The following is a 26,718-nucleotide window of genomic DNA, read 5'->3' as shown; positions in this document are numbered from 1 at the left end:
GAAATCATGCAGTCGATCCACCTTCAGACAATTGTCACATTTCTCTTCGACACCTCTCATCTCACAGCCAGAACTCCGTGCGTAACCGCTTGAGCCGAACTGCGCCCGACTGAGAGGGCACAAAGATCTCCTGTCACTCACCGTACTGACTTGGCTGTCCGATTGCTCCTCTGTATCGGAGACCAAAGGCGCAAGGCGCTCGCGATTCTGCCAAAGAAGTCCTGATGTAAACAAATGCTCGAACTTGCACAGAGGCACCGTTTACATTTCCGTGAGGTTTGCTCGTAACAATTGCAAGTCACCTTTCAGAGATTGGAGTAGTGAGTCACTGAGTGTGTTTGCCGAGACTTCACTTGTCTTGTCCTCAGCCTTGCATTTCTCTGTGCTTCAGCCTTGGACACTTGCAGCACAAAGGATCTCCCCAACAGCGATGTATTGAGGAACTGATCCCAACCACTCAGTCACCGCTCAATTTAGACGACGGTCAAAAGCGAGCTTCGACATGGGCTCATTAGCACCTCTGGCCCAGCTGCTGGATGCCAGCCTCGACCCGAGGACGAATAAAGAGGGTAAGTCGCAAGCAAGTCTGCATGCGACTCAGCTAACATTGTCCAGCCGAGCTCAAGATCCGCGCCGAAGAGAACAAGCCTGGTTTTGCCATTTCTCTGCTCCAAATCGCCGCCTCAAATGACTTCCAATACAACACCCGACTTGCCAGCGCCCTCTTCTTCAAGAACTTCATCCGTCGGAACTGGACCGATGTGGAGGGCAACTACAAGCTTCCTCAACAAGATGTCACTGCCATCAAGACAGAAATTGTTGGACTGATGATATCCGTGCCGCGGGGCCTCCAAACCCAGCTAGGCGAAGCGATCAGTGTGATCGCAGACAGTGATTTCTGGGAGCGGTGGGATACATTGGTCGACGATCTGATATTCCGCTTGAAGCCAGATGACCCGATCATCAATGCTGGCGTTCTTCAAGTCGCACACTCGATCTTTGCAAGATGGCGGCCGTTGTTTCGGTCTGATGAGCTATTCACGGAAATCAATCATGTGCTGACAAAGTTCGCCCAGCCATTTCTAACGCTATGGCAGTCCTTGGATGCCTATATTGAGAGCCATAGCAATGATAAGGCAGCTCTCCAGAATGCTTTCGCCGAGCTCGACCTTGTCCTCCAGCTGTTTTATGACCTGTCATGCCAGGACTTGTCTCCAGTCTTCGAGGACAACCTAGAAGGCATATCGGGGCTGCTGCTAAAATATCTAAGATACAACAACCCTCTCCTGCAAACCGACGACGAGTCCGAAGCGGGGCCGCTGGAGAACACAAAGTCTAACATCTTTGAAGCGCTGACTCTCTACGTTGGCAAATATTATGATGACTTTTCCAAGCATGTTCGGGGCTTCGTTGAGAGTTCATGGCACCTATTAACAACTACTGGACCCGAACCAAAGAATGATATCCTCGTTAGCAAAGCCCTCTTGTTCCTGACCTCCATTGGTGGGATCGCAGAACAGGCGCAGACGTTCGGCGATGCCTCAGTTCAGACGGAAATTGTCGAAAAAGTCATCCTGCCGAATGTGGCACTGCGAGACTCTGATATCGAAATCTTCGAGGATGAGCCGATCGAGTTCATCCGAAGAGACCTTGAAGGCTCAGACAGCGAGACCCGTCGAAGAGCAGCGGGAGATTTCCTGCGTCAACTCAGCGATCAATTCGAACAATCCGTCACGACTATCGCGATGATGTACGTCGACAAGTGCTTGCAAGAGTTCAGCGCGAATCCGCAGGAGAAATGGAGGGCCAAGGATACAGCAGTGAGCCTGTTCCATGCCTTGGCCTCCAAAGGAGCAACAACCGCCGCTCATGGAGTTACCAAAACCAACAGTCTGGTAGACATTGGTGACTTTTTCTCCAAACACCTTGCCAGCGACCTGCAGAATGAAAGCGCTCAGCCCTTGATCAAGGTCGATGCGATCAAATATCTCTACGTCTTCCGAAGTATCATCACGAGAGATCAATGGCAGGCAGTCATGCCGTTGCTTGTCAATCATCTCGGGAACTCAAACTACTGTGTCTATACTTACGCATCTGTCGCTGTTGAGAGGGTTTTGGCCATGACCGACGGAACCGGGCGACCCGTCATCGACCCTGCCAGTATACGACCGCTAGCAGGCAGTCTCGTTGAACACCTTTTCAGCCTGGTGGAGAAGGATCCGGCCCCACAAAAGGTCCAGGAGAACGAGTTTGTTATGCGCTGTATTATGCGAGTTTTGATCGTGCTGAAAGATGGTATTTCTGCGGTAGCCGAGAGTGTACTGCGGCATCTGAGCACCATCACAACCATCATCGCGTCCAACCCAAGCAATCCAAGATTCTACTACTATCATTTCGAAAGTCTAGGCGCTCTCATTCGCTTCACACCACCGGCGCAGGCGGATGCCCTAGCATCTCACCTGTTCAACCCCTTTGCAGCGATACTTGCTAATAGTGTCGAGGAGTTTACCCCCTATATCTTCCAACTGATGGCTGCGATGCTCGAGGCGGAACCCAGCAAGCCCTTACCTTCGGAGTACATACCCTTGATTGCGCCCATCCTTGGTCCTACGCTTTGGGATCAGCGAGGCAATATCCCAGCCTTGGTCCGACTTCTGTCAGCTATTCTTCCTCGCGCGGCCAATGAACTAGTCAGTGGCAACCAAGTCGAAAATGTTCTGGGTATCTTCCAGAAGTTGGTGTCGACCAAGGTGAACGAGGGCTATGGTCTTGATCTCCTGGAAACGGCGATTTCGACTTTCCAGCCCTCTACGCTTGAGCCTTACTGGGTCCATGTCTTGAACATCCTGCTCACGCGACTACAAGGCAAACACTCTCAATCCTTCCAGCTCCGATTTGTTCGATTCTATCACTTTACTGCCTCCCTCGACGACAAGGGCCTGGGTGTTGACTTCTTTGTTGCCGCTACCGATCGCGTTCAGCAGGATGTTTTCCGCCAGCTGTACCTGCAAATCATTTTGCCGAAGACGCAAGAATTGGCTCGTCCTTCTGATCGCAAGATAGCAGCCATTGCCCTCACGAAAACGTTGGCGGACTCCAAGGCCTTTGTCGAACGCTATCCGAAGGGCTGGCCGCTGACTTGTAATGCACTGCTCAAGTTGCTTGAAGACCCGCCAGTTGTGTCAAGAGGCGACGACGCCATCGCCGAGCTCGACGTGGAGGACAGCAGCTTTGGTGTGGGGTTCACTCAACTAAACACAATCCGACGTTCCACGCCGGACCCTTTCCCCGAGGTGACGGACCTCAGGAAGTGGGTAGGTCAATACCTCAAGGTTGCCGATCAGAGACATGGAGGAAGGATAGGCAAGGTGGTCAATGAGGGTTTGAGCCCGGATGCGAAGAAGGTGTTGCACGCTTACATGACCTTGTAAAAAGAGCACCGCAAGCCGTGATCCAAAAACTCGGCATTTTAATTACCCTTAGACAGCAATGGTTGGCCTGGATTGACGTGGCAGCCGCTGGGGAGCATGCTAGGATGTTCCAAAAGGCATTAGGTGTCATTTAGACGAAGAAAACAAAAGCGTATTTCGCCTTCGGGTTTTCGAGCGAGGCCCTTACCAGCACGCATTTCCAGTTGGGTAGTCACAAGTTCATCTGGCCCAACCAGACCTTCGATCTGGCCACAAGTAACAGCCCATACGGCTGTGGCAGCTGCACTAGGTCTTCATATAAGAACGAGACTGACTCTTCACACTGTTGTCCCATTTGAGCTCCCACGAGTGTCGTTCAACGGCGAACGCGAACCGCGAGGCTGAAACATGCTTCTTGCCTTCCTATTGGTTGGAACCGCCGGCAGAAGTCAGTCCCGGGAGATTAAGGCCTCCTACGTACAGAGTAAACCTGATGCCCATGGCCGGCTGCGGACTCCCCTGTCTCCAATGTTCGGCGTGTGGGCAAAGCAGCCCTGATAACACGGAGTACGGGGTCCGTGAAGCACTATGGAGGTCCCTCAGGCACCGGTCGAGGAGATTGGGAGGGGGACACACGTGGCACGATATCCCCCGTCCCAAAAGGACACATTTGGCTGCTTCAAACAGTCTGGTTTCATCTGCCTTGATAAGGCCCCCCACTGGACACTCTAGCTTTCCAAGACGCCGTTGATGGCCACTTCTGGATCACGGATAGCCCACACAAACACGCAGTGGTAGACGCAGAGGCAAGACCACTGCGGTCTCTCAACGCCAGCGGCTGGCGATAACAATATTACTATCACCTTTGCAGGACGCGACGAGATCAAGGCGCTACCACTATCGAACTCGATCTCCTCCGCCGGCGCGGCAGCACGAACATCGATTATGTGTACACCAAGCCATCTCCCTTTGTAAGGCAAGCACGTCGTCTCCCCGAGTTACTCGATCACCGTGTTCGACAAACATGGCCTTTCTCGAACCGCGCAAGGTGTATCACCGGACACAGACAGATGACTTTGACGTTAAGCCGCCCGACACAAGCGTCGAGCTGTCGCCTTTGCGCTCCTTGTCCAGTTTTCAGAGCGGCTTCACTCGCAGTTTTCGGGATCAATCACCGCTCCTCAATTCCGATGCAGATCCTATCCGGGCCGAACAACCATTCTTCTCAAAGAAGTCACTTCGTTCAGTCAAGGCCCCTCTCGTCGTCTGGCCGACAAGTCTGTATGGATGGCGCACCGGCGCCTTAACCGCCGCGCTACTTGCGGCAATGTCCCTGCTTGTCAACCTCGCCACAGTCATCTGGCTGGGCGCTCACGGCCAAGGGGGCAGTCTTGTAGAACTTTACAATGGCGATTGTGGCAAAGTTCAGACCATGGACATCTGGGTTCATCTGGCAATCAACGTGCTGAGCACCTTGCTGCTGGGCGGCTCAAATTACTGCATGCAGTGTCTTTCAGCGCCGACACGAGCAGATGTGGATCGAGCACATGCGGAAGCCATCTTCCTCGACATTGGTGTTCCCAGCATTCGCAACTTGCTCAGGATTCCGCGCTACAAAATGCTCCTCTGGTGGGCGCTGGGTCTTTCCTCGATACCGCTCCATCTGATGTACAACTCCGCTTTCTATAAATCCCTCTCGACCAGCGACTACAACTTGCTCTTTGTCACGCAGGACTTCGTGGATGGTGAAGCATTCGGAACATTGAACTTGACGGTCTACAACCCGAACAACGCCTATGCAATCGATCCGCACGAAGTTCAGAGCTCCCTCCTTGACAACCCAGATTCCTGGGAAAGGCTCGACAAGATAGCCTGCATAAACGCGTACGCGACTAATTTCTTGGACAACCGGCGCACCTTGGTGCTTGTCGTCAGTAATTCCACCGGACAGACAAACGACAGTGTCCTAGATACGGAGCTATACCTGTTCAATCCGACCCGGGCTTTTGACTGGTGAGTGCTCTTGCTGCAGTGTGCGATCTGACTGAGTCTGAACCCTCCTCGGTCTCCCCTCGAGTGCTCGCTGCTGACTAGTCTCCGCTGTTTCAGGATCTGCACCGCCGACCCCTATATGCGATATAAAAATCCCTCGCTTAGCAAATCGATCGACTGGATGTTGCCCTGCGAATCGTACGTTGACGGAGTCCTCGCCATCGCGGACCAGTGGCAGCCGTGGGGCTACGACGTGCAATACTCTATGTCCCAGCGAGTCCCTGAGACGTGCAGCTATAGTGGAAACATCTCCATCGTGGCGGTTGTGCTTGCCTGCAACGTCGTCAAGGTCGTGGTGATGCTTTTCGTGGCGGTGCGGTTGAAAGACAATCCTCTCATCACCGTGGGCGATGCAGTCGAGAGCTTCCTCAACGAAAACGACAGGACGACGGAAGGCTTATGCCTGCTCAGCAAGAAAGGTGTCATGCGTGCCACGCGCTCACGAAAGCCCTGGTCCACTCATGGGGCCGCAAAGTACGGCGACGCTGCAAGAGGGAAACTTGCCTGTCGACAGACAAAACGTTGGGCCGCGGCCGCCAGTGGGATGCGATGGGGCCTCACCATGGGGTTCTTTCTACTGGCCCTGGCTGTGTGCTCCTTCCTCCTCCCTGTTGCAGTTCGAGCAATTGAATCGTACGGGTTCGACATCCAAACGATCGGCTTCGGAAAGGTCACTCCCGCGGCGATCATTTCGGGCTGGGATGTCGGCAAGAATGGAGCGGCAGGGCCCAAGATCCTAGGCTCGATCCTGATCGCCAATTTGCCGCAGACCATTCTGAGTTTTCTCTATCTGCATTTGAACGGGCTGTTGACGAGTATGTGGCTGGCCAGCGAGTGGAGTGACTTTGCAACGCAACGGAAGACTTTACGAGTGAGCAAGCCGAAGGGGAGTCAGCGCAGTACGCATTTCCTGCAATTGCCCTACAAGATTGCCATTCCATTGATGGTCCTCTCTGGGTTGCTGCATTGGTTGATCTCGCAGAGCATCTTCCTCGCGGTCGTCGCGGAGTATGGCCCAACGGGTCAACTCCTCAGTGCTGTTTCAATTGCGTCCTGTGGGTTTTCTCCGCTGGCAATGATACTGGTCATTGTCTGTGGAGGGTTTATCGTTGTTGCCACCTTTGGGCTGGGCTGGTTTAGGAGGTACGATGCGGGGATGCCGCTTGTAGGCAGTTGTAGCATGGCGATTGCCGCAGCGTGTCATCAGCCGGACTGGGACACGGACGCAAGCCTCAAGCCTGTACAGTGGGGGGTAATTCCTGGTGTTGTGGACGAGAAAGGGGTCGGCCATTGCGCATTTACTAGTGGCGAGGTTGAACCTCTGGTGGAGGGCAAGGAGTATGCTGGCATCAGCGACGGCCAGCCATGAAGGATAAACCCTGACGAGCAGCTTGCGTCGATAGAACAATTGACTTGAATTATGGTAAGACTGCCCATCTGAAGGTTTTTATTTGGTTTGTCTGTGCATGTGAACAACCTCGTCGGATATCCACTAGGCAGGCAAATACATGCTTGATATTTTGATATGCCTACGTGAGGACGCCGGCATGTAGCATTGAACTAAGCCCAATCTGGAATAATGTAGAAGCCCCGAATGCTTAAAATCCACTAGTGCCTCGGCCGACCTGCCCAGACCTAAGTCTTCCTAGAATTTTTGTAGCTTCTCACAGTATTCCCAGGCTTGGTGGTTGCCAGTTCTGTTGTTTTGCTTGGCTTCACGGACTCATGGCTCGATCACCATGGAGGAGCCGACAGTTCTCACAGACGAGCAGATAGATGAACTACTAAGCCAGGCTGAGGCCCGGCTGCGGGAAAAAGCTGCCGGCGCCGACGAAGGCGAGATTCTTCTGGTGGCGGACAATACAGCCCCCAAATCCAGGAAACCGTACGTATCGCGCGAACGTGAGGGAACTTTGGGCTGACAACATCTATAGACTTCCGAAGTTGCGTCATGGTCTTGCGCGATCAACCTATATCAAAGATAATCACGGCGTCGCAGAGACTGACCCAAAGGCCACAATCGTACAGCCGCAGGCCTCGCAGGCAGGAGGACTGAGACCCATCGAATTGCCTCAAAAAGCGAAGAAAGTTGTACGTGCTCTGTTCTTGTCAAGGATCGCTTTGCATGAGGAAATTTATTCCCAATTTTGTTCTTGACGCAGATCAGCGGTCCATTCTGGCCTGCCCTGCATCCGTGAGAGCATTCTATTCATAGTTACTCTGACTGCATTCTTTTGTTCTCATATCTGTTGCATACTTCGCATTCGGACGAGTGCTGACGAGCAAACAGAACGACCAGACATCTGCAGGACCGGAATGGTTCGACATGCCCAAAACCAACTTGACTCCTCAGCTCAAGCGTGACCTCCAGCTGATCGAGATGCGATCCGTCCTCGACCCACACAGACACTACAAGAAGAACAACCGAAAGGGCAAAGTCCCGACGTTCTCGCAGACGGGGACAGTCGTCGAAGGTCCGACCGAGTTCTTCAGCGCAAGAATCAACAAGAAGGAACGGGCAAAGAATTTTGTGGAGGAGGCAATAGTCACCGAGAATCAGACCGGTCGGTTCAAGCGGAAGTACGGCGAGATACAGGAGTCGAAGATGAGTGGCAAGAAGGCGCACTACAAAAAGCTCATGGCGAAGAGGAAGAAGCGACCTTGAACCTACACAAGTGAGCCTTTCACCAAAATTTTACTACGCAAAAGGACGCAACACCTACAAATTAGGCTTGCTCTCCATGCGTGGCCCCACGCCCATGTATATGGCCCCAAGGTCTGCACAACATGTATGGATGGAAGGCCGCGACAACCGAGTGAAGAGCCTCATCGGGCCAAGAGGTCCGAAAAGTGGGAGCTTGCGCTTGATCTTGACGATAGAAGGGCCGAATCTGGGGATTGTGGCAGAAACCTAACCGACTGGAATGCCTGATATGCTTCGTGCCTCACAAGCAGCTCGTGTGCATGCCCGCACACAAGACCGGGGGTTTGGGCCCCTTTTGAGGGCTAGATAGGGCTCTCCGGGGCCGTTTGTCAGAAGCGAGTGGGCGTGCTCCGTACAGAGGGTGCTGATTGTGATGGAGCAAACTGAGCGTCGAGCCATCAAGGCCTAGGAACTACTGTGGTATACCTAAGTACGGAGTACTGGTCCGTGAAATGACGGAAGGCAGAACAATGGCTTGATAGGCAAGAGAGATGGTGGTCCTCGTAATTTGGGAAGGAGCAATCGAAAGATCACCTTAGCCCGACCGGGCAATAGTGTAGCAACAATTAACAGTGGCGATCGACTCTCGCTGCTGGTGGCCTCGCAATCCCATTCCTGCACCGTTTCCCTTGGCTCATCTCACGGTGAATACTCCGTACTGTGATAAACCTGGCAAGCCCTTCTCGACTCTGGGAGTGCTGACACCTCTGACTTGGGTCGAGCCGCTCCTATCGAATAGCTTGCTGACACCTCTGACTTGGGTCGAGCCGCTCCTATCGAATAGCTAGCTGCCACCCCTTATGTCAGGCGTGATCTCGCAATCACAGCTGCGCCAGATCTGAACTCCAATATCACCGTGGGCGTCGAGTTGCGTCAGTAGCTCGTGGTGTGAGGCGCGCATTGGGCGTGCGTGGCGGCATGGCAGCGCGCCTCCCACAGCCTCCACAATCCGGATCAAACTAGCCGTGCGCTGTCCAAGAACCCGCAGTCCTCAGCCTGTTTTTGATCGAGGCTATCTCGCTACAGGAATGGACCAGCCGAAAAGAGACAGTCTCAACCGCCGTGCATGACCATGAAATCAGTGCTAGGCGACCCGAATCGGACAGCGGCCGAGCCTGCAGAGTGGTGCAAACAGGTTTGAAATCAACAGGCCAAACTCCATTCACCGAACGCGTCCGCTGAATCTTTGCGAATCACCTTCTTCACCGATGACGATCCCGTGAGTCGGTTATGGTGCGTCCGGGTTTGGTGGAAACAATAAGAAACTCCAGGTGAGACACACGCTCAACGTCAACCAGGATTGTTATCACGACCTGACCACAAAATCACCACAGGCACTGAGACCACAATTACCCGTAACTCGAGCCATCTCCTCCCTGCAGACGCCCTTAGTGCCTGTGCCTTGACTCCCGAGATTGAGCGCTGCCACGACAGCGCCGAGAAGGGCGCATCAAGCGGGCAATCAGGCCGCGCTCTAAGGTGAAGGCCCAGCAGTGTTGGCCTAAAGAGCATGCTTTCCGCTTTCCACCGCTGCTGTCCCAGAGGCGTCAAGCGCGACCGTTGATCCAATCGCATGACAATTGAGTTCGGTGGAGGGCAATACCGGCCAGTATCAGACCTGCGCCGCGACTCCGCCCCCATTGGCAAGATATCTTTAGCTGGGCGCCACAGAGCCCCTTGGGCGGGGTACTAAGCTCCTTCGAGCCCGAGGCACACGCCTGGGAAGCTGGACTGTGGACCAAGCGAGCGACTCTACGTATATGCCAGGTCGTCTCCAAGCCGGCCCCAACCACCGGCAAAAAGACACGACGACAAACGCAACACTGACCTGCCACTGCTGTATCCCAAGTCTCTGGCTTCCAACACTTCACATCTGGCCTTTAACCTCACTGTTGCCTTGGTTGCTGAACTCTGGAGCATCCATGCGCAATGTGCGCGCGGGCTAGGACATCGCTTCGGACCATCCACACAACGACGCTGTTACCGCCTCTGATTGGATCCGTGCGGTAGGAACTCGAAATTTGAAATCGCTGCATATCCGACTTCAAGATGACTTCAGTCCTTCGATTGGGAAGCAAGGATCGTTCACCCTTTCTATTTTTCAAGCGTCAAAACAATACTTCCGATATCCCAACTGATAGCCTCGCGCACTGCCTCCCGGATCTTTCTCCTCTGGACACACGATCTTTTGCCGGATTATTTGATGAATTTATGAGCAATGAGAACCACGATCTATCTCGAGCGCAGCAAACTCGCTCAACAACAACAACAACCACACATAGGACGCCCAGTGTAATCAGACATAGCGTTAGGAATCAGGCGCCACCACCTCCTGCAACGGCTGTGGATACCAAGCTCGACTACTTGAAAGTCAACATCACCAGGAATGATTCGACCACGTCGTCTTGCTATTCCCAACCAAGCCACAGAGACAGTGACTTCTCGCCCTTAGTCACGCGTCAGTCATCCAGCTCCAGCTATACTCTGGAGCCTTCTCCGTCGCCGTCAAGGACCGCAACCAGAACACCAAAGCCTTTGATCATTCCCAGACGATCGGCCCAGAATCTTACCCCTCGGCTCACGGACTCCCCAATCAGCGCTCAAGCCTCACCAGCAAGAGCAGATTCATCTCTCAAAAGGGCTGGCTCGGTGGCACCGAATCTAGATAAGCCACTCCCACCAGGACCGTGCGGCGATGCGAGGAAGCTTTCAGCCTCTGTACCCGATCTGCTTCTGCGCCATCCACCTGCAGAGCTTCCGTCTGAGTTGCCGGCCCCTCTGGTCCCTAATACACCCAACCCCATTCAGCGGACGGTTTCCCAGCCCGTGAAAATGGCCTCCACCAGAAGAGGCTCTGATGGTGATCCCGCGGTCGAAAAGGCTAGGGCCTGGTCCTCTCGATCAATTCGAGAAGCTCGGCTGGGCAAGGCTGTTGCAAATGGGCTTTACAGAAACAGGGCGGCCTCCGACACGGACGTCCCTCAGCACGGGCGGCCTTTGAACGAAAAGTCTCGGCGGCACACAGTAGATATGCAGAAGCTCGCTTCAACTGTGCCATCGTCCTCTCGCGCAACGCAAACGACGCGCAAGCACCACAACCGACCTATCACCGCAGCGACCGCAGAGCGAGTTATCTACAGAATAATGTGTAGTGTGCATACTGCACAGGACCTTCAGGCCACTGCGATGGTCAGCAAGGGGTTTTATCGGACGTTCCAGCGCAATGAATCGAAATTGGTGAGCCATTTGATGTTCAAGTCGTCGCGTGCCGCTTGGGAGCTTCGCCGAAGTACACTCGCCTTGAGAGGAGCGAACGATTTCCTTCTGAAGGACTACCGGCGCGACTGCCGCACGCTGGATGCGCTGAAAGCCTTCATTGTGGCGCATTGCAGTGCTAGCTGTAAGCCGAGCACTCTCATTGGTCTCCTTGGTCAGGACGATGTCAGGGCGGAACAGATTAACGACGCGTTATGGCGGATATGGACGTTCTGTTCTTTGTTTGGAAACACAGTCGGTCAATCCAAGCCCTCGCAGACCGAAATCGACTGGCTTAATGGCAGTAGAGCGGCTAGTAACAAGCACCTGGGTGCTGGCTTCGCCATCGGGAATGGGAAGGGCCTTACAATTCGCGAGCTCGAAGACATGAACGAGATGTGGCAGTGCTTGCAAGTGCTCGTCTCTGGATTTCATGGCAGAGAACAAGAGGCCAAGCGCTATGGAGTCTTCGACAATTGGCACCTCCGGGAAACCACTACAGACTCTCAGCACCTACATGAGTGGACAGCCTACCTGCTAGCCTTGGGCCCGCAGACTGTCTTGACATTGTCGGGCCATTCCTTCGACCAAGCGAAGATGCTGGGGCTAACCAGTTGGCCTCTTCCGCCGGCCGGCCAAACGCGGTCTTCATTTATGACTACGGCGATATCACAAGTATATCAAGAACGAATTCTCGAAGATGCCACCCGGCGAGCGTCGCAAATGTCGTTCCGACAACTTGCTCCAGCACGAGGACCATCTCATCGTCCAACTAGGTCGCTCGATGAAAAGCACCTGGGGCTTATGGCTCCGAGACACACAGACAAGCTGCAAACTCAGTCGCTTCGAATCGACACATCTGGCCAGAGGAGAAGACCTGTCTCCACGATAGCTACAAACGTGACGGGGAATGTTAGGATGGATATCCGACCAGATTGTGATCCTGCGAGCACTGGAATGCAGATTCGACATGACTGTGAACCTGGGAGCACTAGAATGGAGATTCGACCTGACTGCGATCCCGCGTGGAGGACAAGCCAGACGCCTTCAACGCTCCTAACTTCGCCTACAGTTGATCCGACTGTCTACTACTCGCTTTCTACCACGGCGACTGCGAGCGCCAAGCTCGGAGCTACATTATTCCCGATTGACTATGCTAGCCCTGCCCCACGGGTGCCTTTCCCTGCTCCCGAACGAACCATGGCTCCGGTATCTGAAGTGGTAGATCCAGTGGACAAAGCCATGAATCTGCTGGTTCGCGAGCTGGGGTTTGCCGAAACAAGGGCGAGAAAAGCTCTGGCAATGTGTGACACCGGTTCTGGGATTGACTTACAGAAGGCTATCGAATTACTGTCTGTTGACTCGAGAGATCTGAAGCCAAAGAATGTTGTGCCGGTGGAGTTGCCCACGCCGGGAGGCCTTGCGAGCCCAGCCAAGCCACAGAGGGTACAGCCACCGAAGGCGTATTGCGACGGCTACTGCAAGCGGAACTCAACTGTCTCCCACTCCCGGAACCAGTCGACGGGAACCGTAGGTACGGCAACCGACGAGTCGGTCAGCCCAATTTCGATATTCAACGATGCGGAATGGACCGACACTATTTCACCCCTAGTGGGCAGCTCGTTAGCGGGATCTCGGAAGGGCACTATGAATCGGGCTTCGAGCAAGGCGAAGGCATGGAAGGTGCTTGGTCTGGACAATTCGCCGCCCAAAGGGAAGAACTCTGTGCTGCGAATCGACGAATATCAAGCGAAGGTCGAGAGGCGCAAAAGCATGCGCGCTGCAGCCTTTGGCGAGCAGCAAAGCCTGAAGATCAAAGAAGGACTAGGGAAAAACCTGCTTAGTCTGGGTCTGGGAGTCGGGAGCAGTGCAGCAGCAAAGTCTGTGGAAGAGCAACTCGATCGCGTTCGTGCGGAGGAGAGGCGAAAGAAAGAGAAGAACCAGGCAAGCTGCATGCCTCGTTATGCATGAATCGTCCTCATGCGTGCGGACATACCAGCATGAACAGTGGTAAGAGCAACGTCCTGCCGGAAGTCGACGACACCTCTTTGGAAGGCGTGTATTTGACTGTGCGGTGTGCTCAAGTGCGGCGACATTCGCAAGTCCAGCTTCACTCTCTCGGCACGGACATTCGACCATGATTTGACTCGTGGATTCAAGCCACGAAGCCACTCCTTTGTACAATATACCGCGAATATCTGGGATCATAAATGGACATGGCATGCTAAACAGGAACCAGGAGTTGCGGGACGATAGAAACGAGGAAGAAACGATACCCTTTTTGCAGCACGAACATGCAACAATTGACGACCACAACACGCGCACACATACGGACGAAATACTTCCGACTTGACTTGGGCAGCACAGCATAGCACAGGCGGAGGCAGGGGCACAGGCACAGGCATCGCGGCCGTGTAGACCCCCGACCATGGGCGTCACATGGCTGCATGGTTCTTTATCCCCCAACGAGGTCCCTTCTGCATATATACATATGGATGTGTGTACACCAGCCACTCCTTTTTGCATGGCGGAGTTTTGCAAAGTCTTCTGCCACATGGAGGCATCGATGGGCGGCATGAGTTTCCCATTGCACATGGCTAAGGCACCTTGTCAGTCATGTCGTGTCGTGGCGTTTTATAGGCACCCACAGGCATATATACATCTTGATAATGACATATGCTTGGATCTACATGTTCTTGACAGACCTGGCTTAAACCCGTGTGGCCTGTATGGCGTGGAAGTGAGACACTCTACGCCGTATAGGCCGGCGTAGATGTATCTCGTCACTGTGGAAGGTGTCATGCGGAGCGATCAAGAATGGAGGAATGCAAGACTGGAGACCCGCAAATGTACGGAGTACTTCGCAACCAAGTGAATGATAGGCGAGTGAGTGGTAAGAATCGAGGTTTCGATGCCATCAATCTTTGCTGGCTGCGACCCATGTCCCCTCTTCCTAGGTATTTGCTTGATTCGAGGACCACCACGCAATACCGGTGTAGGATGTCCTTCCACGTACTGTGCTGCGCTGTGAATATTTTTTCATTGCGTTCCTTCCTTCTCTTTCCCCAATCCTCCCTCTGTCGTGCAGGGTTCTGTAGTGCTCGGCCACAGCACAGCACAGCACGTCCAACACAGAACGCAACGAGCGGGATGGAGGTCGAGAGCGTGATCTTGTGTGACAACAGGTTCTGGACAGCCCTGCGTTTGCGTTTTGGCCTTCTGCGGTATCATCCACTACGCGGTCCTAAGCCTACCCCTGTCTCTGGCCGGCCTCGCCTGCACAGGAGAATGAGGGGGGTTTCGTGCTTGTTGCTACTGAGGATCACGCTCTGAACGCTACCTCACCTCGCGTTCTGCGTCATAGTCCACCACCGGATTCGACCCTGTCATGTCCTGGGCCGTTCGCGCCTGCAGACGAGGCTGAGATAGGAAGGATTCGTGCTTAGTGCGTCTGTAGGATCATAGCCTGCACCGTTTTGCCTCAGAGTACCCTCGTACTTCGGTCGAGTTCGGGCGCTGTTTTGGCAACGATGCAGTCGTCGCGATCGGGTCGACAACAGTGCTGTGGAGCTGGGAATGCCGTCGTCACCTGTGCAGTGGGCGTCCTGGACGCTGATGCTGAAGGGCTTGAAGGCACTGTGGACGTTGGTGCGGAAGACCTTCAAGCCCTGATAATGTATGCGTTCCTCTTCGCTCCTGACTGAAACCCACACTCGAGATATGAATAGATTGGCTCGTCTCTTCTCCCTGCGCCCTGGCAGCTGGTATGATGACCCTGAGATGTCGTACCGTGTTCAGTATGGTTCGATCGCCTTTTCCTAGCAAGAAACATGCTTCCAGCTCTCATTTCCCCGTCTTTTCAATCCACGGCCGCAAACATGCTCAGATAGATCCCCCAGAAGAGACCGACAATAGCACCCACAATGACTCTCCTGTTCACGGGCACAAGAGTGAAATTCATGATCGCAACAAACGGCCAGACCTTCCAGCTGTTGATCATGAGGGGGAGAACATCCCTCTCCACTTCTCTCTGCACTGCCCTCGCTGGTTTTCCCTTGAAGGCGGCCATGGCGGCGACGAACGCAAATGTGTTCACGAACGCCCCCAGCGTTTGGTCGAACAGGAGCTTGCGCAAAGTATTGGGTATGTCGAGCCGTTTCTCGTAGATCACGTCCGTGGACAAGGAGGGCGCGAGCGTCTGGCCCGGGAACTTATACTCGAGGTATTCTTGCCAGAGGATGTTGGGAGGGCAGGATATCAGAGTGAAGATGACGAATTGTGCCAACGGCACGAGCCTGACGGAGAAGGATGTCTATTTGGAACAAGTGGGTTAGGGTTCAATGAAAGACGAGGTGTAAAGGCGCGCCCACCTCTTCTCGGTATGCTTTGATAGCTTGGGCTGCCAGGTTGGAGATCGCAGAGAGCGCGGCAGCTTCGAGAGTCGTGGTTATGATGTGTGATACCATGGTTGAGACCTAGGTGAGGCGGTAGTCGGTGAACTTGCAGGCGTAAAGAAACGAAATAAAACCCCCGCTATGTACAGTACAGGAACGAAGGCAAGAGAGAAACGGTATCGTCGTGATCGCCCGCTGCTGATCAACAGCAATGGCCGTCGCAATGGTGATCGATTGAGCCGATTCGCATACACAGTACGGGGTAAACTCACCTTCACACCGTGCCCGTGTAAGTGCGTAGGTGGCTTGTAAAGTCACGTGATCGTAGTGTGGCTGGTTGGGTGGCTGGAGTGGCGGGCATTTGTCGTCCCCTCCCGGTCGCTGTCTTTTGGCCCTCACGAATGGACAACGCATCAATCATGGCGGCATCGCGGCCCAACGTGAGGCTGAACCCTCCATGTTGTCGGGTCCTGTACTTGCAGCAGTACGTGACTGAATCTGTGCTGAATGTTTCGGCAGCTCGACGTCAAGCGAAGAGGAACCGAATTGATCATCAGGCACAAAGTACGTAGGTCGGATTGATGCAGAAGGATTTGCAGGAGATGAGGTGTGGGAAACGCAGCCTTACCAGCGTACAGCAGTTTGGATTTGTTCATTGATTTGACTGCTGGCGAATCCTCTGTCGCGCGTGCCTGGCCGCAGTTCGCGTCATGGTCATCATGTGGACGGCGGGAGACAAATAGAAAGCAGTACTTACTGGACGTTGGCACAGCCAAAACAAACGCTTTGTTGTCACTGGCCGCCCCGAGGCCGAAAACACGGCCATCAGTAGCGAGTCCGATTGGTTGTCCATTGTTGACATGAGCTATCTCGAAAGATGCATCGAGATTGCAATTCCATCACACGAGGAAACCGGACGCTTGCGCAAAGATGTGATGGATGTGTTTAGGGACTTGTGGTTCTGCTGGCACCGGCGCTGGCACTGGCAGCACGGATCGGTCAAGGTCAAGCTAGGCGAGCTGAAAGCGTGGACAAACCCCCGCAGAATGAATCATCTTTGACTGCAACCCTCGCCCACGCTTCCAAGGTTCTCAGTTACTGTGCTTCATCAACCTACTTACCTACACTGCTTCACTCACCGACTCTCCCACCAGCATCACATTCCCAGCCTGCTTTCCCCAGCTTTTCAAGGCTTCTGTCGTCACTTGCCCGCTGCGCTAACCTTGACCGCCCTCTTCCCTCGACGCTCTGCCCGCATCCCCGACGGCGCACAACTGAGTTGAAGTGCAGGCTGAAGGACGCGACAGCTATCACCACCGTCGCAGTCTCCCAGCGCAACCCCCACCTCAACGCCGGCGCATCTTCAGCAACTGACTACTCTTGCCGCGATCGAGTCTGAGCTTGTTTCTCGTTCGCTGCCCCCTACTCTGCTCTACCATCCAACTTGACGCGGCCGCACTGGTTGCCGGCCTCAGCCATCATGGACCAGCAGCAGAAAGCACCTGCCCCAGTGTACGATCTGTCCCAAGGTGGTCATTATGGAGCAAGCGCTGCCGTGAGTACTACAGTTTCCTATCCTGAGATGAACATCGGACCGCGGAGTCCAGAAGAGGAGGAGAATGGAGGAACACTTGTGTACACTACCTGGGGTCCATCGCAAATACTTTGTGCAAAAGGCGCTGACAAGAGGAACATAGCTCTCCGCTCAAGGATATGTGCCTCACACAGAACTGTACTCAGGGTTATGGTCAAACGTAAGTCTCCGGGCATATCCTTCTCGCGCTCATCACTTACACTCCTTTCAGATCAACCAAGGCTTGACTGGGCCATCGCGAGAGATCCTGGCAACGTACTGGCAACAAACCATCAACCATCTCGAGACCGATACCCACGACTTCAAGATCCATCAGCTTCCTCTCGCCCGCATCAAGAAGGTGATGAAGGCCGATCCAGAGGTCAAGATGATATCGGCCGAGGCACCCATCCTCTTCGCGAAAGGTTGCGATATTTTCATCACAGAACTCACCATGCGCGCTTGGATCCACGCCGAGGACAACAAGAGAAGGACCTTGCAACGCAGTGACATTGCCGCGGCTCTCGCCAAGAGCGACATGTTCGACTTCCTCATTGATATCGTCCCTAGGGAAGACAGTACCGGCCATGGAAGCTCGTCAAAACGACCAAATACCAGTGGCCAGGCCGCTGCTGCCCAGGTCCAGCAACAGCAACCTCAACCCCAGATGCCTCCGCCTGACTATGGCATGCAGCCGGGCACAATGGGACCTCCGGACCCCCAGTATGGAAGGCCTCAAATGTACCCTGCTCACATGGGCGGCGACGCACAGCACGATCCCAACCAGGGCTATGGACAGCCTCCGCAAATGTTTGGTGGCGGCGATATGTACAACCCCTACGCACAAGGGCAATTCGGCGGCACTGGGGCACAGCAGGTAAGTGACGCATCTTGGTGATAATCTCTTCGCTTCGCGAGCACGATAAGCTGACCAGTCTCGCTTAGATGTACTCGAATCTGCAAGGCCAGAGGCCGCAGAGCCAAGGATACGGCGGTCCCCGACCCGGCACCGCAGGAAGAGATCAGCAGGTCAATGAGCAGGGCTACGGTCCTGGTTAGTGGCCGGGCCCAGCCTTTGCGCAAAGAGCCTCCCACTCTCGCTCGCCGACTCCTGCAACTCCTCCACCCAACTTCATGTTTCCTGGTGCCACTCCACTAAGATTTGATGTGAAAGCACCTGTCATGCATCACCCCAAACCCTTCCGACCAATCGTCCCTAGACTTCTCGCTCCAGAGCCACCTAGCTCTCCGGACATGTACTTGGAGCAGAGTCCTGACACCGCTGGCACATCGTTAGAAGACGCGGAAACTCCAGTCGATCCCTCATTGTCCCCTCTGCTAAGAGCGTAGTGCCACTTCCGATGGAATTGATTTGTATATTGTGATCCCAGAACAAAGAAAGATATGCGAACAGCAAAGCACGGAGCATCATCATCTGTCACTCATCATGTCAGTTTTAGGAAGCGGAGTCGTCAGCACAGCATCGTTACGAACTCAGTCACAACAAAATGAAATAGCTTTGGTTCTATGATACCCCCAAACTTTGGTCTTAAGCTCCTCTTCACCCGCACTCCAGTTTGTCACCGTTTTGGAATTCGATCAATGCGATCAATTTCTGGTTGAGGTCGCAGTCCTTCCCATCACCACGTTACCGGGGAATGATCCCAGCTCATCCCAGCTACGGTCATTGGGGCACGTAGCTCATAGCAGCAGTATACTAGACATCGTCTCGTGGAAGTCGAGGCGCCTTTTATCTCATCTGAAATTTATGTAGTAGGTTGGTGGGTTTGTGGATCCCATCCAACTCAGCCGCTGGCCCGATTACACTTCCAACAACAGTGCTGCTATGATAGAGCGAGTCCTGGATTTTAATTATCAATATTTAGTCGCATGAAGAGATCATACAAAAGTGACGATGAGGTACTGGTCCGTTCAGAGTAAGCGAGCAGTCACGCGCTCGCAACTTGAGACTTCCAACTGTCAAGCCAAAAAGACATGCGTACGGTACCCTCCTGTCGTCGCAGCACGAAAAGGCCATCTACCGCCCACTATGCATGTATCTATCGCGCAAGGCCCCAAACGTCGTGCCTCCTGTTCTTGACCCGGTGCTCCCACTGTGCCCTAGGCCGGCACTCTGTTGCCCATTCGCCCAACCGGCACTTGTGGGCGACCGGCCCATATCCACGTGGACGACCTTTTCGAGCAGCATGGGCCCCTTGAGCGGGTCGACGTTCCTGTACTTTTTGTTGCGCAGGCTGATGTCGTAGAACTCGTCCGGCTGGTCCGTGCGCATGAGCGCGATGGTCTGCACGAGCTCATCGAGACTCTCGAGCAGGACGAAGTTGTTGGGCAAGGTCTCGACGTAGGCGCGGAAGTGCGAGATGTCCATGTCCATCTGGGCGATCGTGGCCGTGGTGATGCGCTCGACGCTGTCGGAGAGGGGCAGCGAGAGGATGCTGCTCGCCGTGTGGGAGATGGCGTTGAACAGCATGAGATCTTTCAGCGAGGACGGGAGCGACAGGAGCACCGAGTTGATGATGTTGGCGAGGTACCGCGTCAGGGTCAGGATGTAGTTTGAGGGCTCCGTGGGAGGGTCGCTCGAGAGCCAGTCGTATTCGGCCGTCTCGATGAGGTCCGAGACCTTGCTGTTGACGAGTTCGAAGATGCGGTTTTCCGCCGTTTTCTGGTGCGTGCTGAATTGGGCGGTGGCCTTGAGGGAGATGGACGGGCCCGTGGTGGCGGCTGATGTGGAGGTGCCGTTGAGCGAGTTGGTCTGCGACGAGGAGCGTGCGCTGGCCAGCAGGGTCTCGAGTTCGTGGCATGCGGTCGTGAAATGGGAGAGGTTAATGAGGATCTGGACAATCTGGCCGAGGTATTGGGAGGAGAGTTTGGAGACGAGGCTGGCGCAGACTTTTGTGGTGAGGAGGTCGTCTAACGACGTGAGTAGTTGGGAGTCGATCTTTTGGGACAGTGGCGAGGGCGCGTTGTCCTCCTGCGCGGAGAAGAAGTAGAATTGGTTGAGGAAGTTGCGGATGTCGATGCAGCAGAGCGGGTACATTTGCGAGAAGGGGAAGACGGTCGGGAAGGTCATTTCGTGAGCGGGTCGATCCGGCGTGTACCAGGAGACGTTGACGACTTTTTCGAACTCTTCGGCGTTCTGGATCGGCATGGGCATGTAGTCGTCCGTGCTGACGATCTCGATAAAGTCCTCGCTGAAGCGTTGCTTGAGGAGCTCGGCATACTTGTCGAACAGGACGAGCACGAAATTCGACATGGCCGCGGTGTTGAAGTTGAACTTGTTCATCGTTTGGATGAAGAGAGAGATCAGGTTCTTGATCATCAAGAGGTGCTCTGCGTTGTCGACCGCTGACAGGGCCCGGGACATGAGGGAGATGGCGGTCTGGCAGAGCGAATCCCACAGTTCTTCCACGTCCGTGGTGGAACGCAGATCGGGCACCTTCTTCATTGTGGCCCGCTCCATGATGGCGAAACCCGCGATGTCCTCGAGCAGGGTGTGCAGGTCTCCCATCTCTTCATCGACAAGAGAGATGGAGTTTGAGAGGAGTAGATCGCGTTGTGCCCGACGGCTCGCAGCATAGTCTGTCTTGAATTTCTCCATCTGCCCGAGCGAGCGGTAGATGTGTAGCGCCTCGAATAAAGGCGTGAAGTCAACCTCGAGATCCTCGCTCTTCAGAAGGTCGAATTCTTCGTGCTCGTCAGCCACGAGCTCAATTGCCGAGTTCAACTTGAAATTAGCCAGGTACGGGTTCTTTTCGGATCTCTCCTTCAGTCGCTGCTTACGCAGATCCGTGTGATAGAAAGACAGCTCTCCGAGATACTGAGACATCTCGCGGACCCGGAAAAGCCAGGTATTCAGATCGGCCATGACTGCTTCAGCAATCAACTTTTGGGTTGCTGGGACCGATTTCTGGATCAGTTCGCTCAATTGGTACTGGGTCACGCTTTGCAAATGGACACTCTGCAGTTCGTCCAGCGCTCGTAGGGCTGCATAGTGCTTCTTCTGGTCGCGGAGCTCTTGGACTTGGTTCGCAAGACGGAGGACTTCCAGACAGTCCTGCAGAGCGTGCCGGGCATCTTCGATGTTCTGTCGCACGCCTCGCGACTCCACCAATGCTTTCTTCTGGTCGACGAGTCGTTCGGTGCTAGCCTGAATGGACTGGTTTAACTCGAGTATCTCGTTCGTGAGCGTCATTGTCCCTTCGCGGATCCGAAGTAGCTGGTTGACGGATTTGACGAATTCCTGATGGTTTGTGTTGCATTGTCGTTCGATTTCGGCTTCGCGCTCCCCAGCGAGGTCGGACAGCTGGCTGAGCAGATGGGCCGTCTTATTGCCAAAGCTGTAGTCTTTGATGTAAGGAATCAGCTGGTCCAAGGTATCTGCTTCGGACGACGAAGTGACGATCTTGAAGCGTAGTCAGCTTATGATTGGTACGCACGGTAGTCCTATATACCTGCTGGAGAACATTATTCATGTCATTCCTGTATGGCGCTATAGAAGGCATGATTGCGGTGCATCTGACTCCTCAGAAGCTTCGTAGACAGTGAAGGAGTCTGCCTCTGTCCAGACGATCTCGATGGGCCTCGGAATCAGGGTGGCGCTCCCTTCCCGTATGCCTATGTAGGGAAGCGTTTCAGACAGTGTTTATCACGACCGATCATGAAGAAGATACTATCGTGCTGAGCATGGTCTTCACCCTGGTGGAGAATGGGTATTTCTGTGACGGTCCAAGGTAACAATGAGAGAACAGGAGCCATGCCATCCAGACGAGGTTCACATATACCGCTAACGCCATATGGCTAGCGCCACTTGGCCCGGGCGCTAACGACAAGTGCTGTCGATTTCTGACAAGCACCTCAAAACCTCACGACCTCACACCTCCTTCATGGTTCACTTCTCCCATGACAATGATCAGCCTTTTCAACAATCCAGAACTTCAACGGCTTCTTGACCTTTGGGTCCTGGAAATTCACACGGTTCAAGAGAGTTTGCAGTGCGCAGTAAGCAGTTGTAGGGCCAGAGGGCCAGATATCTGCAGACAATCCAGGTGAGGTGAATTGAAATTGGTTCGATCAGAGAAAAGATGCCAGACTTGCCTTTACACAACAACATCAGCAGGGACACTGTGTTGGCCAGTGTCGCAAATAGCTGTGCAAAACAGAAAGAAGAATAAGAAAGAACTAACGGCTGGTCGTGAGCTGGGGAGCCTGTGTTCTCTCTTCAGCTCAGATATGGAGAATCCTGAGGTGTTGCTAACACCCAGCCAACGACACTCGTTGCCCGCTTCTGGGACAATCTTCCAGACAGTTCTGCTTCCCCGCTGAACGATGGTGTCGCCTGCGGCTGGGGAAGTCGAGTGAAGTCCCCCAGCCGCCTTGATGCGCAATGATGTCGCTGGACATGAGTTGCAATGTGAGGCCTGGAGGCTGCGACTCTGAGCTTGTGTGCGAAGCCCATCACACGGTCGCTGCCGCTGTCGGCGCTTGTGATGCATTACCCCTCATACAGATTTGTATGTGAACGTGCACAATACATGCGAGGGGTGCGGCTGCTTGGATGTTGACATCGTCGACGTTCCCCTCGTTGATGAGCTCATTGACACTCACCTACCCCGACATCATCGTCGCCCAGCCGACTCTTCTGTCGTCAAATCCATCGTCGGACGCGTCGTTTGAAGCGGCCCATACCCGTTGTGGACGCTTTGGCAAGAGCACACAACATTGCTCCTTCCTATAAATTTTCTCCCTCTTCCCCCACCAACTCTTCTCTCTCCCTCTCTCGACAACGCTCACACTCCTTACCCGCAACACATTCCTTCAACGTTGTTCACACCTTCGAATCGTCTTGTTATTCGTCCTCACTCCATACATTCCTTACTGCAACCCACACCCTCATTGATTTCAGCACATCCAAACACCTCACCTGGTAAGTTTTTCTCATGCCTTCTGCTCACCTGTCTGCCAAAGCCAAGTGAGTTGAGGACATGAACAAACACCAACATTCCGTCCCCTGCCCCTACGCTCCCCGAACACTGCAAACTTTGCCATTATGGCCATCTGCAGCTCTGGTACAGTGGTTGCAAATGTTTCGCTTCCGCAGCATCTCGTCTGCCTAAGCACACAGAATAACCAGCCAATGTTCACTTTCGTACCCCCAATTTATCACTTCATCCTACAAGACTCTCAATCAACGCAGACAACTAACGTTCAGCTTCTGACAGCTTACAACATGTCTCCACATGGTGCAGCCATGAGTTCCTCTCCTCATTCTGTCGATGAGACCATCAATCATGGCACACCATCCACCAACATCACCGCCTTCACTCCTGAGGCTGTTTCCGTCAACAAAGGAAAAGGTCGTGCTGTTGACTCGGCTTGCCGCCCTGTTCTTACACTTCGCCCTGGTCAACTCAAGCTTGCAAAGTAAGTTCACTCACTGCCTTGCCCGCGCCTGTCATCAGCCAGCCACATGTTGATCCAGAGCTCACTTTCGGCACCTTACTGACTTGACCAGCCTTGGCGATGAGTCTGAAGAAGACATCTTCTTGTCTGCTCCGTCCACCAAAGGCACTCAGCTCTCCCCAACTGCCGAAGTCTTCACTCCTACTTTGCCAACTGTTTTCATGAAGAAGGATGCAGAAGGTCAGGCTGAGAACAACGTTCATGCTGAAGAGTAAGACGTACCTGTAAGTACATCCATACCAGACTCTTGCCTCGTTTACGGCATTCTAACACATCGGCAGATTCGTGCTCCCTACCCGTTTGAGTTCTTTCCGAACGGCGTTCCTGCATCTCGTCGAGCTGAGGTCGATGCTCACGTCCGAATTCATCAGTTTGGCCTCATCGACATCAAGCAAGTCCCCTTCAACAATGTCGCTCGTATATATGTACATGATACGACCATCACCGAGGGTGTCTTCAGCACTGACGAAAGCTTTTCTCGCTCTTTCCTCGTCGCCGGCGTCCCTCTTTGGTTTCCTTCACGAGTCATTGGCCAACACTTCACAGTATGTGTGAACCTATCGACGTTGGTTCAGCTGCTAACTATGTAGGTGGAGAGATTTCCGAGTCTCAGAGGTGTCAATGCCACCAAGCTCCCAAGTGGCCTTTTCACTGTCTCTTGCTCTGATATCCGCGACACCGAGCAAGCTGCCGCTGTCGTTAAGTCGATCCTTCCCTATGCCACGCTCATGCCATGCAGTGGCAAGACCTACGCAAAAGAGATTGGTGCAGACCCAAACCTCGCCAGTGACTACGAAGGCCAGATGATGCTCAGCATCTACTACAATCCGAATGCTACTGCCCCGCCAGTCGAGGCACAGCCAGTCATTACTGAGATCAAGCGTCTTCTAGGCCAATGTGGTGATGTCAAAGCTTTCCATACTTGCACCTCTCTCCAGACGCACGTCCGAGAGATCCGTGTCGAGTTCTACAATGCCGATCACGTTGACGTCGCCAAGGATGTCATTCGTGGCACTGTGATCCAGGTACGCCTCCAGCTTCCCGATCTTTGTCACTGCTAAGTTTCTTCAGGGTTGCGTCGTTGATGCTAGGCCATACCAGCCAGACGTGCGTGTCCCCATTTACGACGAAGAAGAGATGGAGGCTTTTCAGCAGCTTTCCATCACTGGTCGCTCAAGAGTTCCAGTCGGTGATGATGAGTATGATCGCATTGCCCATGCCATCCATCGTGATGGTCTGCATCGTGGTCGTCGCGTCGCTCAGAACATGAACCACAATGCCGTCGACGTTGCTCGCATCCAAGCTGGACTTGATGTTCGCACCACTGTGTGTATATACACCCTTGCATTTTCCAATCTCCACCTGCTGATACTTCTTTCAGATCATGCTTCGCAACATCCCTAACCGTGTCGATCAGCCGATGCTCAAGACCCTGCTCGATGTTACCAGCTGTGGTCGTTACGACTTCATGTACCTGCGAATCGACTTCGCCAACAACTGCAATGTTGGTTACGCCTTCATCAACTTCATCGACGCTCAATCCATCATTCCCTTTGTCCTTGCACGTGCTGGTAAGCGCTGGAACTGTTTCAGTTCAGACAAGGTTGCCGAAGTCTCCTATGCCAGTAAGTGCTCCCCTTTCATCACACTGTTACCTTCTGCTAACTATGCCTCAGCGATTCAGGGCAAAGACTGCCTCGTTCAGAAGTTCCGCAACTCGTCCGTCATGCTTGAGCACCCTGCTTTCCGCCCCAAGGTAAGTCCACATCCAATCATATCACGGTTCTTGACTCACAACTCTGCAGCTCTTCCTTGCTGGCAACTTCCCCAATGCAGGTCAAGAAGAGGAATTTCCCGGTCCAGACAATCAATCCAAGATGCGTCGTTCGGTTGAAAACGCGGAACACGTCGGTCTGTTTGTCCCATTCCATGCAGACCGCCAGCAATGGTACCCTCAACCCTTCGCTCCTGCCCCTGCTTTTCACCAACGCAATCCCATTGTGCGACCTGCTGGCAGATTCAATCATGAAGAGAATCGCCGCCGTGGTGTCTATCTCCCACCTGCCCGGGTTGTCAGACCAGACCCCATGGAGCCCGAGGACTTCCCCCAAGACCCCTCTCCAAGCCACCGCCGAATCCCCTTCTTGGTTGACATCAGAAGCCCCTACGACCCATTTGCCGGCCGTCCTTCTGCCTCTACGTGAGACATACTTATTCTTATCACGTTGTCCTGACAAATGTACTGATATGTCTTCCTCTTTCTACAGGTCTTTTCGCTCCTAGACAAGGTCAGGCGTACAGAGAAGAGCAACGTCGTCGACGTTCGCAATTCGACCGCGGCACACCAGGTGCTGAGCATGAGTTGGGTGTTGCACCACGTTACCGGCTTCAGGATCGGGCATTGGAACCTGTCAACCATATGCATCTTCAACACTTCTAACTCGACATTATGGTGGCGCCGGAAATCTTGCGAAGTTTCAGGTCACCGTTGGTATCATGGTCGTTGGTGATGTCTTTGTCCTGGAAATGATTTCTTGCCTCTCGGCCTGGATGGTTCCCCTGCTGGGTTCATGGAGTGCAATGGTCATGCACTTGGCGTCTTGTTGCAGAGTTGTGCATCGAAGGATGGATGTGCTGGAGTCCCCCCTTGCCCCGTCATCATTACACCCCTTATGTGTTGTTACACATCTGCCCTAATACTCCCTCATCATCCTGCAAGTTTCCCTTTGTTTCAATCAATCGATTTGCGCTGGGTTGTCATTGAAAGCAATGTGCAGAAGGACATGGTTGAAGAATGAGCGTCATCAGAAACAGTCATGTACCATCACTACTGTGCCTCGATCACTAGGA

General features: G+C 53.7%; 9 protein-coding genes across 9 annotated transcripts; 7 read left to right on the top strand and 2 right to left on the bottom strand.

The window, feature by feature from the left end:
- Positions 1-502: 502 nt before the first annotated feature.
- Positions 503-3,431, top strand: A1O7_03267 (uncharacterized protein; the record flags this gene model as incomplete). Its single annotated transcript, XM_007757291.1, has 2 exons — positions 503-569; positions 616-3,431. The coding sequence occupies 2 exons, from the start codon at positions 503-505 to the stop codon at positions 3,429-3,431; spliced, it is 2,883 nt and encodes a 960-aa protein (XP_007755481.1).
- A 1,003-nt stretch (positions 3,432-4,434) lies between these two features.
- Positions 4,435-6,831, top strand: A1O7_03266 (uncharacterized protein; the record flags this gene model as incomplete). Its single annotated transcript, XM_007757290.1, has 2 exons — positions 4,435-5,423; positions 5,520-6,831. The coding sequence occupies 2 exons, from the start codon at positions 4,435-4,437 to the stop codon at positions 6,829-6,831; spliced, it is 2,301 nt and encodes a 766-aa protein (XP_007755480.1).
- A 370-nt stretch (positions 6,832-7,201) lies between these two features.
- On the top strand, positions 7,202-8,127 carry A1O7_03265 (uncharacterized protein; the record flags this gene model as incomplete). The annotated part of the gene is made up of 3 exons (XM_007757289.1): positions 7,202-7,347; positions 7,397-7,553; positions 7,753-8,127. The coding sequence occupies 3 exons, from the start codon at positions 7,202-7,204 to the stop codon at positions 8,125-8,127; spliced, it is 678 nt and encodes a 225-aa protein (XP_007755479.1).
- A 2,871-nt stretch (positions 8,128-10,998) lies between these two features.
- A1O7_03264 (uncharacterized protein) lies at positions 10,999-13,392 on the top strand (the record flags this gene model as incomplete). Its single annotated transcript, XM_007757288.1, has 1 exon — positions 10,999-13,392. One exon carries the CDS (start codon positions 10,999-11,001, stop codon positions 13,390-13,392), a length of 2,394 nt encoding a protein of 797 aa, XP_007755478.1.
- A 1,888-nt stretch (positions 13,393-15,280) lies between these two features.
- On the bottom strand, positions 15,281-15,887 carry A1O7_03263 (uncharacterized protein; the record flags this gene model as incomplete). The annotated part of the gene is made up of 2 exons (XM_007757287.1): positions 15,281-15,733; positions 15,792-15,887. The coding sequence occupies 2 exons, from the start codon at positions 15,885-15,887 to the stop codon at positions 15,281-15,283; spliced, it is 549 nt and encodes a 182-aa protein (XP_007755477.1).
- Positions 15,888-17,295: 1,408 nt separating this feature from the next.
- Positions 17,296-18,286, top strand: A1O7_03262 (uncharacterized protein; the record flags this gene model as incomplete). The annotated part of the gene is made up of 3 exons (XM_007757286.1): positions 17,296-17,370; positions 17,513-17,569; positions 17,621-18,286. The coding sequence occupies 3 exons, from the start codon at positions 17,296-17,298 to the stop codon at positions 18,284-18,286; spliced, it is 798 nt and encodes a 265-aa protein (XP_007755476.1).
- A 1,140-nt stretch (positions 18,287-19,426) lies between these two features.
- Positions 19,427-21,911, bottom strand: A1O7_03261 (uncharacterized protein; the record flags this gene model as incomplete). The annotated part of the gene is made up of 2 exons (XM_007757285.1): positions 19,427-21,811; positions 21,861-21,911. The coding sequence occupies 2 exons, from the start codon at positions 21,909-21,911 to the stop codon at positions 19,427-19,429; spliced, it is 2,436 nt and encodes an 811-aa protein (XP_007755475.1).
- A 1,724-nt stretch (positions 21,912-23,635) lies between these two features.
- A1O7_03260 (uncharacterized protein) lies at positions 23,636-24,083 on the top strand (the record flags this gene model as incomplete). The annotated part of the gene is made up of 2 exons (XM_007757284.1): positions 23,636-23,829; positions 23,921-24,083. 2 exons carry the CDS (start codon positions 23,636-23,638, stop codon positions 24,081-24,083), a joined length of 357 nt encoding a protein of 118 aa, XP_007755474.1.
- A 513-nt stretch (positions 24,084-24,596) lies between these two features.
- On the top strand, positions 24,597-26,072 carry A1O7_03259 (uncharacterized protein; the record flags this gene model as incomplete). Its single annotated transcript, XM_007757283.1, has 5 exons — positions 24,597-24,893; positions 24,940-25,194; positions 25,250-25,493; positions 25,545-25,624; positions 25,674-26,072. The coding sequence occupies 5 exons, from the start codon at positions 24,597-24,599 to the stop codon at positions 26,070-26,072; spliced, it is 1,275 nt and encodes a 424-aa protein (XP_007755473.1).
- Positions 26,073-26,718: the final 646 nt, after the last annotated feature.

This window comes from Cladophialophora yegresii, assembly GCF_000585515.1.
Source record: "Cladophialophora yegresii CBS 114405 chromosome Unknown aczIN-supercont1.2, whole genome shotgun sequence".
Classification (NCBI taxonomy): Eukaryota; Fungi; Ascomycota; class Eurotiomycetes; order Chaetothyriales; family Herpotrichiellaceae; genus Cladophialophora; species Cladophialophora yegresii.
The sequence above is the reverse complement of the archived record's forward strand: the minus strand, read 5'-3'. Positions and strand labels throughout refer to the sequence as shown.